General features: G+C 37.0%; 1 protein-coding gene across 2 annotated transcripts in view; it reads right to left on the bottom strand.

Annotated features, from left to right (window-relative positions):
• Nucleotides 1–14,333, bottom strand: part of BLTP1 (bridge-like lipid transfer protein family member 1) — a 156,150-nt gene that overhangs the window by 120,832 nt on the left and 20,985 nt on the right. For both annotated transcript variants that reach the window (XM_070415150.1, XM_070415151.1), the window contains exons 7-13: nucleotides 13,881–14,067; nucleotides 11,648–11,729; nucleotides 8,663–8,856; nucleotides 6,261–6,340; nucleotides 4,421–4,571; nucleotides 3,037–3,193; nucleotides 2,311–2,389 (exon numbers count right to left, since the gene is read on the bottom strand). In XM_070415150.1, coding sequence (XP_070271251.1) covers nucleotides 2,311–2,389; nucleotides 3,037–3,193; nucleotides 4,421–4,571; nucleotides 6,261–6,340; nucleotides 8,663–8,856; nucleotides 11,648–11,729; nucleotides 13,881–14,067 — 930 coding nt within the window. The remainder of the gene's footprint in view (nucleotides 1–2,310; nucleotides 2,390–3,036; nucleotides 3,194–4,420; nucleotides 4,572–6,260; nucleotides 6,341–8,662; nucleotides 8,857–11,647; nucleotides 11,730–13,880; nucleotides 14,068–14,333) is intronic.

Here is a 14,333-nt window from a genome sequence, read left to right as displayed (position 1 = left end):
TTTCATCATTGATGTTTCTATCTCTCTCACCCTCTCCCTTTCTCTCTGAAATCAATAAAAAAAATTTTTTTTTAAAAAGCCACCTCACTTTGACCAAGGACCCCGTCCAGCCTTTCCTTAGACCCTTCCCTCACTCTGAGTTCCATAGCCTGTGTGCTGGGGCACTTCCCATGAATTCCTAATAGGTGTGCTCCAGACCCCACAGGCCTCAGGGGGCCCCTCACCTAGTGCACCAATAATTGTGTATAAATTGTTTGTATAAATCTTACTTCCTATGTGCATCATCAGTTTAAAATGGTAGCAGCACTCCCTCAAATGAACCCTTCTCAATTTTGTGCAATCCCAACTGCCTTTTCCCTGGCACAGATCGGTAATTAAGGCTGTCCTAAGAGATGCTTCTTTCCAATTGACTACACTGACTCTACCTATCCTAGAGAACCTGCTTCAAGACACAGTAGGATTATTCTCTTAGAACTAGCTTAAATAAGGTTTTGTTCTTCACTAAAACAGCACAGAGGTTACAGGGAAAAGACGTACTCTCTCAGTCACTTTTTCAGTTAATTATCTCAGCGGGCAACCCCAACTGTTCCCTCTTTATGGACGCAATTAATCCAGTGAGTGGCAGGAACAAGCACAGAGAGTCAAGAATAGTATAAAAATTACTCTCTGCTTAGCAATCATAACATTGCTGGTTAGTAATTTAAAAATATGGGTAAGTTGCTATTCTCTGCATGCTCAAGAAAGTGAATAGAGCAGAATTTCATTTTAATTACTCTCAATTACAAATGTAATAAGAGGATGAGAGGCAGAAAAAATGAAGACAGCTATATAATATTTTGGTCAATTTAACACAAAGTAGTCATGTTGTTGATTAACTTGTATCAGAGCCAAATTTTAAGTGCATAATGAATTAGATTATTTCAGCTCAGATGAAATTATAGCTATCAGGGCCTTATTTAATATTTGAAATATGAAACGTTCTCCTTTCTTAAAGTTTTGCTGTTCAAAGTACCCAGTTTACTCCCTGACAAAAATCTACTATTATTACCTGAAACAAGGACTATTAGCCATTCAGTCAATTACTGGCCATGAACCACAAACCAGGTACTGGATTCAGCATCAGGTTTACACAGTGAAAACAAAGACAGAGCACCTGCTCTCATGAAGGAACAGGAAAAACATATGCTAAGCAAAGTATGCTCACTTACAAAAGAGAAATATAGAGTACTAGTGGCCCAGTGCACTGATTCATGCTCATTGAAAGGATATTAATTAGAAGAAATATTTTAATATCACTATTTGCCCTTTCTCTAAAATAGAAGTGTCAGAGATTAAAGAAAGTTAGTAAAATGTATATGAAAATAATATATAAGTTGATTAATAAACAATAACATGATATAGAAACAACAAAGACATGACATAAAAACAACAAAAACAACTAAATTCACAATCAACAATGACATATCAAAACACACACATGCGATTGGTGCCAGTGAGAGCTTTATATGTATCTTGTATGTGCAAGGCAATGTTTATTTTTAAACTAGCGGCCCGGTGCACAAATTCGTGCATCAGTGAGGTCTCTCAGCCTGGCCTGCGGGATCGGGCCAAAACCAGCTCTCTGACATCCCCCAAGGCATCCCAGATTGCAAGAGAGCGCAGGCCAGGCCAAAGGACTCCACTGGTGCACAATAGGGGCTGGGAAGGGACACGGGAGGTTGGCCAGCCAGGGAGGGGCTGCAGGAGGTCTCTAGGGTGTGTACAGCCCATCTGGCTCAGTCCTGATGGCCGGACCCCAGCAGCAAAGCTAACCTACCAGTCAGAGCGTCTGCCCCCTGGTGATCAGTGCATGTCATAGCGAATGGTTGAGCAGCCTTAGCATATCATTAGCATATTACGCTTTGATTGGTTGAACGGCCAACCAGACAACTAGATGCTTAGCATATTAGGCTTTTATTATATAGGATTGCCAGTGTGTGTCATATGTACTGGTCGGATGGATGGTCGGTCACTTAGCCTTTTACATATATATATATATATATATATATATATATATAGATAGATAGATAATAAAAGCATGAAATTATAAGACTTAACTTACTTTAAAAAAAATTTTCTCTTTCTCTAGCTGCACAAATGATTTAATTGTGTACTATCTACTGTTGATAGCTATAGGTACACAAAATATAATAAAAAGCTGAAAAAGAAAACCCCATTAATTATGTTAGTTTAAGTGGATTAACAAACTACTGTTTATATATTATTTTCCTACTAATCATTTGGAACAGAGAAGCACTTGCTGCAGCTTACCATTTTCCTCGACTGTCATGGGAATATTGATCTCCAAATAGGAGCCAGCACCAACATTGACATGCACAGCATTTGTTTCCTAACAAAACAAAAAAAGTAAGTCACATAAAATATTCATTATAATTACATTCCCATCTTTACCTTTTAGTTATTATCAGAGACAAAAATATAACCAGCAATGATATTAATAGGTATTCAAAATGCCTAAGAACACACCCTGCACAGAGTGGGTCTGTGGTTAGAGTGTTGACCCATGTACCACAGGGTCCCAGGTTCGATTCTGGTCAAGGGCACATACCTAGGTTGCAGGTTGGATCCCCAGCCCTAGTCAGGCGAGTGAGGTAACCAATTGATTTATCTCTCACATCGATATTTCTCTCACTCTCTTTCTCTCTTAGTATCTCCCTCCCTCTCTCCTTCCCTTCCACTCTCTCTCTAAAAATCAATGGAAAAAATTCTCCGTGAGGGTTAACAAAAAAATACACTAAAACAATTTGGGCTGATATAAAGGAGAAAATGAACCAGACTATAGCATAAAGGTTTGTTGATTAATTTCTGTCTACTATTTGGCACTTAATGAAAATAGTATATATACAATTATTGGGGGCACAGTGGTAGGAAGCTCATAGAAATGAATCTCAGTATAGGACTAGTCACCAAAAATTGCTCTGGAAAATAATATTCAAATTTTAAGCACTATTTTCTCTATATTATTTCAATAATTACCCTATTTTTGGTAAACAGCAAGTCAATTGTAGCATCTGCAATAATATTCATTCGTAGTTCAAAGGCAAGGATCTGTCTTGGTCTCCCTGGCTGTGCAATTTCAGAAACTTTCAGAACTTGATAATCAGGTGGGAAGAAAAACTTCCATAAACAATCTCTATATAAGAAGGTAGAAAGAATAATGACATTTTATTCCAACAAAATGATTTCTAATAAGGGACCAAAATCAATATTTGAACTTGATATGTATTATCACTACTCTCTTATTTAAAAATAGACAAAATACAAAAAATTAAGTCACAAACACCTACTATAATTTCCTCTCAATAAAACAAAAGAATGTTTTCTACTGTGAGAAATGAAAGACTTTCTACAAGTATATCAATAGTCCAGATGGCAAAGTTGCTGAACTAACTATAAGCAACGTCTATTTACATAAAAATTTGGATGTGTCCTCATCACTACTGGTAAATGTCCTCTTCTTTGTTTAAAATTCTTCCTCCCCTGGCTAACACTTATGTTTCAAAACTCAACTCAAATGTTCCCTCTACCAAAAAGCCTCCCCCAATTCTTTTCTTCTTAAATCTTTAAAATGATTTAGGTACCTTTTATGGGCTGAATTGCGTACCCCTAAACATTCTTATGTGGAAGTCCTAACCTCAGAATTTGGCTATATTTGGAGACATGGTCTTTACAGAGGTAATTAAGTTAAAATGAGATGTTTTTGGTGGACCCTAAACTAAGATGATCGATATTCTTCTAAGAAGAGAAAATTTGGACAGAGAACTTACAAGACACACAAAAGGAAAGACCACGTGAAGATGCAGAGAAAAGACAGCTATCACAAGAAACACATCATTCCCTCACAGCCTTCATAAGGAACTAGCCAACACCTTAATCTCAGAATTCTAACTTCCAGAACTGTGAGAAATTTGTCTGTGGTATTCTGTTATGGGAGCCTTAGCAAACCAAGTCAGTACCTTTCTAAGTTTTTCAAGAGTTTTTACTCACCTCTATTACAGCATGTAATAAACCTCTTTTGTCTCTTTTTTCATCCACTAACTAAACTATCTTTGTATTTAGCTCTGAATCTGCATCACCCCAACAATCATTGGCATATTTGTTGATTAAATACTTAAGGAAAAACAAAGGAACCAATAAATGTGCTGCTCATTCATCATTTTTCTAATGAGTTAACTCCTCCTTTGCAGTGAACTTGATTAAACCAATTTCTCTACACACAAGTTATTATTTGGATTAAAATGTCTAGGAATATCTTACCCTGCCATAATAAAATAGCTTAGAAAACTATTCTGTTTTAATAAAAATATAATATTAGCTCAATACATTTGAAACTTATTAGAAATATAATTTATTCAAGTACCTCTGTCTATCGGCCCATGGCCCATAGTTGAAATCTGTTCCTTTACCACAAACTATATCAAGTCCCCAACACGGAGGCAAATCTTGTAATTTGCAATCCTCACTACTCAATTCTTCTTCAATATTTTCCTCTGTTTCTTCTGGTACAAGTCCTGCATTGCAGAATATACAATATAAAGGCAGTTATTTTAAATAACCATTAAAATGTTCCTGTAGATCAGCAGTTCTAACATATTTTTTTTTTATTTCAGGAACACTTTACACTCTTAAAAATTATTGAGGACCTGCCCGGCTGGTGTGGCTCAGTAGTTGAGCGTCCACTTATGAACCAGGAGGTCACGGTTCAATTCCTGGTCAGGGCACATGCCCAGGTTGCGGGCTCAATCCCCAGTAGAGGGTGTGCACAAGAAGCAGCTGACCAATGATTCTCTCTCATCATTGATGTTTCTATCACTTTCTCCTTCTCCTTCCTCTCTGAAATCAATAATTTTTTTTAATTGAGGACCCTAAAGTGGGTATTTTTGTATTATCTCTATCAATACTTACTGTATTAAAAATTTAAATTGATCAATTTTTAAATTTTTTATTTTATTAAATAAGAAGCCCATTATGTTGATAGTAATAAATTTTAATGAAAACAATATGAAAAATAACTATTTTAATAAAAGATGAAATTTTAATTTCATTTTTAATAAAAATATTTTAATAAAAATAACCACATTTTCTAAAAAAACTAATTTGAGAAATGTTGGTATTGTTTTTACTTTGGCAAATCTCTTTAATGTCTAGCTTAATAAAAAAAAATGTGAATTCTCACAGCTGCTTCTATATTAAGTCTATTGTTCAAGGATTTGAAGAAAACCTAGCCTCATACAAATAGGTGGATAGAAAAGGAAGGAGTATTTTGATAGCTTTTTCTGATAGTTCTGGGTATTCTTTGACACTACTCTAAAATTCAACAAGTAGTAGTTTCTTAAAGGTTACAATGTGGAATCTGAAGCCATATCACTGAACTTCTTACATTAAAATATACTATCTCTCTTGCACTTTGAATAAATCTTTTATCCATGGCCTGACTTTGCAACAGCATGCATTGATCATTTGGAAAACATGGGTTCACTACAACATACATACTTTTTCAAATATTAATAAATTTCATTATTAAACATTTTAAAAATCACATTTGTTAACATCACTGGTGGTCTTATGAGAAAAATTACCAAACTCACAGTTGCAGACTCAAATTTTTTCAAAATCCTAATTTTGAAAAACCAGTCTGTCCCTAGCTATTGTTTCAAGTAAAGAATCAGTGAAAATATCAACATGGTCAAAAAAGGCAAACAGCATCCTACTTTTACTTTTAAAATATTTTGACCTTATAAAACCCCAGGAGAAAGATCAGGAAAAAAAGGGGGCTAAAATCCAATGTTCAGTAACTTTTATAAAATGGAAACCATCCATGAAGCATGGTAGCTAGATTTTAATCCTGAAACTGTTAGCCTCAAGTCTAACATACTGTGAGTTGTTTTCCTAACTAACATGAATTACCTTAACCATCATCATATTCTCAAAGGTTTTCACTCATGGTAATTTGCATTCACAATTTTTGAGGTATATTTGATAACATGGAATTTGAAGGAAAGGTTACAATATCATTTTGGTCTGAAATACTAAAGTCATATTCAACTTTTAACAACGACACAGGTATTTTTTAGGTAGGCACTCAACATTTATTGAAACTTATTTATATCCTAAGTAAAGAGACTTAAAATATTATTAATATCCCATTTCATAGAAGAAATAGAATTGCAGCTACGAACTATACTTTCAAAAAGTCTTACCTGGCTCGTCCATGTAGTAGTAGATGTCAACATCATTTGACTGCATCACCACAAAGCCTTCTCCCATTAATCTCGGTGGCCTATGAGAAGGGGCAAGGCAAACTAAGTACAACTCCAGCATACAAACAGTTCAGTGTTCTAATTAATGGTGGTGACAGGTGAAAACAAACAAACAAAAAAACAAACGCATCAAGGGTAGCATCTTGAAAAGGTAAGCCATCTTTCACAGACAATAAATTGTTCCATAGTTGTATTCTATATTAGACTAAATAATGAAATGATACTGAAATATTTTTAATCAGTAGATTGGTTCAATAGGGAAAAAAGAAAAAAAATTGTTTCACGTTTTCATTTTAAGTTGTGAATAACAGAAATCAATTTAAGACAAAGTTAACTAAATACAATGGAAAAACAATGTTCATCAGAATACAATAATTATATTCTGTATTTACAACAATTTAACTTTAAATTCAATCATTTTCTATTAATAACACTACAAAACTTAAGAAATATCACTTTATATATCTGTAAAATAAAATAAGCTTTCCAAAACATTACATAAGAAAAAATGTTGTCATTTTTATTTTTAACAACTTTACATTATCTATTTCCAAGAATATTTACTTGATCAACTTGAATCAAATTTAAAGCAAACATCTCGAACTCAAATTCTGGATTGACTGTTTCTCTACAATCGCTTTCCCACAAACTGTTCATCTTTCATTGCTTTAACAACTTTTTACTTTGTCATACACCACAGTATCTTCCTTCCACATCAAAATAAACTTCGCAGTCATTAAACAATAACACAAATTCAGCAATATTCTTCTTAAAATATATTAAATCTTAAGGTTAATGTTTATTTTTTAAACATATTTTATTGTTTTTTTTACAGAGAGGAAGGGCGAGGGATAGAGAGTTAGAAACATCGATGAGAGAGAAACATGGATCAGCTGCCTCCTGCAAACCTCTTACTGGGGATGTGCCCGCAACCAAGATACATGTCCTTGACCGGAATCGAACCTGGGACCCTTGAGTCCGCAGGCCGACGCTCTATCCACTGAACCAAACCAGTTATGTTTGGACAATGTTTTTTTTTTAATATATTTTTATTGATTTCAGAGTGAAGGGAGAGGGAGAGAGAGAAACATCAATGATGAGAGAGAACTGTTGATCGGCTACCTCCTGCATACCCCTTCTCGGGGATCGAGCCCGAAACCCAGGCATGTGCCATAACAGGAAATCAAACCATGACCTCCTGGTTCATAGGTCAATGCCTATCACTGATCAGTACCTGCCAGGCTTAATGTTTAATGTCATCATTTAACCTGCACACTTTTAAAGAGTAAAAACACAATTTTAAATCTTTTTATACAAATTAATAGCAGAACACTTTTTCATCTTACTCTCTAATAATTTTCACAAAATCCAGATTTATTTATTCATGCAGTATTAAACATTCAGGTGTAAGTGCAGCATTATGTGCTAAGCAAAGCCCCTGATCCTGAAGAGTGGGCCCAGGCAGACTCACAGCCTCGCCAGTCTCCAAAGGGAAACCTCTCTACCACTCCAGCCAGTGCCCAGAAAATTGAACAGCAAGAAGTTGGAACTAAAAAGGAATAATCATGCTTCTCACGACTTCATAGACTGTATGTTGCCTACAAAGATATACACTGGGACATAGAGGAATATCATCCTATGAATACGAAATTACACAAATTCAACCAGAAAGTCTCCTCATACAAAAAATAGACATCGTGAGCCCTCATCCTACCATGAACGCATGCCCTGGAGTTCCTTCAGGTCCCAGTCCTCATAGGGAAGCATCCTGCACCACGATGGCGAGTCCACGGTGCGTCACTAATGCTCCCTGTCCCCTGAACGCAAGCAGCTACTTCACAGGTAGAAGACAAATCTGGAAAGCTAGGTGGAAAACTACCCAGGACTTGCATACCAAGCAAGTTCCATCCTAACTGTACCATCCTAACTTCAACAGATGTCCAAGAGTAATTTTGTTTCCATTTTCAACTTTTCTCATTAACTCAGAATGGTACTCCACTATAATGAATTTGCTGAATTTACTATTTATCCATTCCTTCTGTAAATAAAAACCTACCTGAAATGTGTAAACATCAAATACCAGGGCTTAATTTCCCAAAATGAGTTTTTCAAATACAGTTAAAAGGAAGAAAAGGGTAAAAAAATTAGTCATAATTCTATAGAAAAATATTTAAAATTAGAGTTTACCAATGGATAGTATATCCACTTACCTTATAAAGCAGAACTATACTGTTAATTTATTAGAAAAATGTACCTAATTAATGCCCAGCTTGTAACAGAAATTAAAAGGGTGCTAAAAATCAAATTGATATCTATATTAGACATATGTAAGATGTTCTTACTCATCATTTTGAAGACCAACATATCTTGGACTAGGAACAAGCATGACTCGAACATTTTCAAGCTTTCCTTTCACAATATGCATGAATTGGTCAAGGTGACTGGAAGGTGGTTTTGTAGTATAAGTTAAAAAAGCATCATCAAAGTTGATACACAGAGTTTGAGGTTGGTAATGATTTCCAAAGGCCAGGCGACCCTACAAAAGATAAAAGATAGTATGTCATACTATAAAAGCTATACTTTTTTCCTTAACTGACCTAATAACAAACATTTTCAAGCAACTACTAGATGATTCCACTTTAGCACTATCTATATTTAAATCACTCCACTGATCAATTTAGACCTGGTTTTTAAAAAATTTAAGCACTTGTGAATAAATAGCCTTTCAGGTCTAACAAATTTATGCTAAAATGATATTGGTGTTAAAAGAATCCTTTCAGGAAAACCAAGATGGCAGCATAGGGAAACACTGGAAATTGCTGCCTCCCACAACAAATTCAAAAATACAACTAAAAGACAAAACGGACATCATCCAGAACCACAGGAAGGCTGGCTGAGTGGAAATTCTACAACTAGAAGGAAAGGGAAAAGCACACTGAGACTCAGAGGAGGTGCGGAAGTAAAGTGCAGAGGTACGGAGGCGCACGTGGCAAGGGCTGGCAACTGAGGACGCGGCTGTCTTTTTGAATCGGGAGTCACAAGCCCCCTACTGCTCTGAACTCCAGGTCCGGGTGAGCCTCTGGGGACCCAGACTCATACAGGGAGAAACTGGACTGTCTGGCAGCGGGCAGAACTCGGAACTCGAGGGCAGCTTTCTCTCAAAGGTGCTTGCAACAATTACCGATTACCGGGACACTGAGACACAGAGCCCCTTAGGGCAGAGCTGAGGATCAGCCATAGCTGCTTGCTCCGCCCTGTTGATTCCCTGAGACCCCGCCCCACCCAAGCTGCAGCAGAGGCTTTTGCATATGAATGCCCTGGCCCTTTGCAATCTGAAAGTTACCTAACAAACTGCAGCTGGGCCAGACAGACCCAGAACTTCCAAGAGAAGGCCCAAGGCCCCACAGCAGCTTGCATTGCTTCACAGCTAGGCCTCATTTGGGCACCTCCAAACCCCAAACAAGCAAGGGGAATCTGCAGATCTCCTCGTAGCTCCTGCTGGGTAGCCTCAGGCAGAGGCTAAATTAGCACCTCCTTAGATCCAAGAGCCAGTGTACCCAGTGGTCAGAGTGGGACCATCCAATTACAACTCCTCAGATCCATAAGAGACACACTCAGGGGGCAGACTCAGTGAGCCCTAAAGCTCCCCTGAAGCAAGTCTTGCCTCATAAAGGTGTCTTCAGCACAGAAGTTCTCCCACTGCAGACACAGCCAATTCTCACAGCCAATTGGCCTGGAGGTCAATTCCTCCCAGTGATACCTACAACAATCAAGGCTTAACTACAACAAGACTATGCACAAAGCCCACAAAGGGGTACACCAAGAGAGTCCACCTCAGGTAATTGGGGAGGCTGAGCCACTGGGCCCTATAGGACACCTAGCACACAAAGCCACTCTACCAACACAGGGAAGTATAAAAAATGCGGAGACAAAGAAATAGGTCACAAATGACAGAAATGGAGAAAAGCAAACGACTGGATATAGATTTCAAAACCACACTTTTAAGGTTTTTCAAGAACTTTCTAGAAACCGCCGATAAATTTAGTAAGACTCTCAAAAAGACTGGTGAGACCGCTGATAAATGTAGTGAGACCCTCAAGAAATCTAGTGAGACCCTCGAGGTTATGAAAAAGGACCAACTAGAAATTAAGCATACACTGACTGAAATAAAGGATATTATGCAGAGTTCCGACAGCAGACTAGAGGATCGCAAGAATCAAGTCAAAGATTTGAAATATGAAGAAGCAAAAAACACCCAACCAGAAAAGCAAAATGAAAAAAGAATCCAAAAATACGAAGATAGTGTAAGGAGCCTCTGGGACAGCTTCAAGCGTACCAACATCCGAATTATAGGGGTGCCAGAAGAAGAGAGAGAGCAAGATATTGAAAACCTATTTGAAGAAATCATGACAGAAAACTTCCCCCACCTGGTGAAAGAAATAGACTTACAAGTCCAGGAAGCACAGAGAACCCCAAACAAAAGGAATCCAAAGAGGACCACACCAAGACACATCATGATTAAAATGAATGCCAAGAGCAAAAGACAAAGAGAGAATCTTAAAAGCAGCAAGAGAAAGAAACTCAGTTACCTACAAGGGAGTACCCATACAACTGTCAGCTGATTTCTCAACAGAAACTTTGCAGGCCAGAAGGGAGTGGCAAGACATATTCAAAGTGATAAATGCCATGAACCTACAACCAAGATTACTTTATCCAGCAAAGCTATCATTCAGAATTGAAGGTCAGATAAAGAGCTTCACAGATAAGGAAAAGCTAAAGGAGTTCATCACCCCCAACCAGTATTATATGAAATGCTGAAAGGTATCCTTTAAGAAGAGGAAGAAGAAGAAAAAGGTAAAGATACAAATTATGAACAACAAATACACATCTATCAACAAGTGAATCTAAAAATCAAGTGAATAAATAATCTGATGAACAGAATAAACTGGTGATTATAATAGAATCAGGGGCATAGAAAGGGAGTGGACTGACTATTCTTGGGGGGGAAAGGGGTGTGTGGGATTCGGGAAGAGACTGGACAAAAATCGTGCACCTATGGATGAGGACAGTGGGGAAGGGGGTGAAGGTGGAGGGGGGGTGGGAACCGGGTGGAGGGGAGATATGGGGGGAAAAAAGAGGAACAACTGTAATAATCTGAACAATAAAGATATAATTTTTTTAAAAAAAAGAATTCTTTCACACTTTATGAAAATTGGAACCCAAAAAGTACAAAATTACTTTCTTTTCTTAAATGAAAATAATGTTTGCAAAAAATAAAAGGTTCTGTTTTTAACCCACCAAGTATTAATTGTAGTAAAATTACTTACTGTGCTCACGTTGACCTTTATAACTGGAATAAGCGATCTCCATGAAGATGTGGGGTCCTGAGATTCTGTTTTTACTTTAACTCTAAGAAGAAAAAATAAAAACTTAAGTATATAGGAAAGACTTAAATACCTGAGGATACAGTTGACCTACTCAAAATATACATTATTAATACCAGCTGTACCTTTCCAAATACATCTAATGACGGCTCCAGTAAATGAAACAGAGACCATCTAACAGAAGACTAATAGCCCTAAAATGTCTCATTTCTGAATGCACTCCGCCATGTGTCAGTTTTTAGATCAAGCTGTAATAACAAAACTATGTTCTTAGAATGACAAGCTTTAATGTCAAAAGTGTCAGTTATGAGATGCTGTCATTACATCTACCATCTGCTCACCACACTACAACGTGACATTTTAGAAGACAGCCAAAACTATTATTAAAACAAATGGATCATAATATCAATGCTCGGCCAGTGTTCTCAGTGGTCAAGTGCTGACCCATGAACCAGGAGCTCATGGTTCAGTTCCTGGTCAGGGCACATGCCTGGGTTGTGGGCTTAATCTCCAGTGAGGGCCATGCAGGAGGCAGCTGATTGATGTTTCTCTCTCATCAATGTTTCTATATCTCTGTCCCTCTCCCTTCCTCTAAAATCAATAAAATAAAATATGTTTTTAGAGAGAGAAAATGACATGACACAAGTCACTTTGATGTTTCCTACTGTTTTGAGCATTTCTGACAACTGAGCTGATCCTTTTCCTTCCCTATTCTCACCACTTTGTGAAATGACAGGCAAAGAATGAGAAAAACATTGGCCACACACGAAGTACACAAAATTTAAAGAATGAAAAGTTCATAGCAATTCACTAAAGATTTTGGAAAACTTGAGGCATATCTCTTCAATAACCCATTATCTCCTAAATGGCACTTCTGAGACCAACTCCAGGAAGGTGACCCTCAGTGCTTAAAACTAAATTCAAAACAGACCTCATCACCAGCCCCCAACCTCTTCTTTCCCTGGGGTTCCCTGCCTAAGCATAATCGCTGCTTACATTAGAAATTTGGATTCACTATTGATCATCCCTCTTCCTCATTCTCCACCTCTAATCTACCACTGTGTTATGGATTCATCTGCCTAAGTCTGTATTGCTCCATCCACTTCTCCCCCTTTCCCTTGCTACCAACCCAGCTGATGAAATGTTACAACATCCTTCCATCTGGTCTCCCCGCCTCCAGCCTTACCTCCCTCCAATCACATCACAGCATTACTGACTTGGGGGAAAGCCCCTGATCCTGCTAAATCATTTTAATCTAAATTATCCCCACCTCAAATAATCCATTGCAGCGTCAGTAAGTAACTTCACTATTGCATATGATGTTTCTTCTCTATGGAAGACTGTTCATCACCACCTTTCCCTAACTGACTCACCCTTCAGGTAGCAGCCCTCCTGATCCTTCTATGTGAAATCTACTTTTGTCCCTGAGGTAATACTTCTTGCACGAAAAGTGCCTATTTTACCCTACTTGGCTATAAATTCCAACAAGACAGAAGACTTGTCATATTCCCAGTACCTCAGCTCTGTGCCTGGGACATAATATCTATTAAATATTTAATTCAGAATAAATGTTCTCATCATTGACTTAAAAAACAAACAAACTATTAGGTATGCAAGGCTGTTCGACATTCAAAAATCAATTAGCATTAACAGGTTAAAAACAAAAAATCAAATGATAGTATCACCAGATGCAGAAAAAGCATTTGACAAAATACAACAGCCATTATGATTAAAATCTCTCAGTAAATTAGGAATAGAGGGAAACTTCCTCATCTGTATATAGAGTATCTACAAAAGACCTAATTAACATCAGACTTAAAGGTGAGAATCTAGAAGCTCTCCCATTAAGACTAGGGACAAAGCAAGGATGTCCTATTTCACCATTCCTTTTCAAGTTTGGAAATTATGGCTATTGCAGTAAAACAAGAAATAAAAAGTATGCAGAATGGGAAGGGGAAAATAAGACTTGCTTTGTTTGAAGATAACATAACTGTATATGTAGAAAGTTTGGAAGAACTGATCAAAAAAGCCTATTTGAAGTAGTAAGTGATTACAGCAAGTTTGCAGGATACAAGGTTGATAACTTACAAAAGTCAATCACTTTCCTATATACCAGAAATGAAAAAGTGAATGTTTACATGTTGCAGATTAATAAAATTCAAGTGTGACAATGAACCTTTCAATGTTGGACTGGGTTCCTGTTCTTCCATTTTCCCGTGTTTTATCATCCTCTTTCTTGGGGGGGATTATTGTTGGCTCCAAACCAAATAATTCTTGAAGACGTCCATAAAGATCCGAACGATTATAGACATGAAACTCAAAGTCATTAACTGTGATGTATAATCTCGTTTCCGCCTTTGGATCTAAAGACATCAATTACACACACACACACAAAAGTTTTTAGTCAACTTTTTAAAAACTTTAGTCAAAGTTTTTGTCAATTCATTTTCCACACTTAAAGTAATTTAAATGATTTACTTTAAATCAGAATTCTATGATAAAGAGGATCATATTTAAAATACATATAAAACACTGGTAAAAGAAAGAAAAAAGCTAATGTTACTACAGCATTTTAATTTAGCATTCGAAAAACAACCTAAATTTCTAAATTTTGGTTATCTAATGCCAT

This window comes from Myotis yumanensis, unplaced genomic scaffold, assembly GCF_028538775.1.
Source record: "Myotis yumanensis isolate MYYU_CA2020_CCGP unplaced genomic scaffold, mMyoYum1.0.hap1 SCAF_5, whole genome shotgun sequence".
Taxonomy (NCBI): domain Eukaryota; kingdom Metazoa; phylum Chordata; class Mammalia; order Chiroptera; family Vespertilionidae; genus Myotis; species Myotis yumanensis.
The sequence above is the reverse complement of the archived record's forward strand: the minus strand, read 5'-3'. Positions and strand labels throughout refer to the sequence as shown.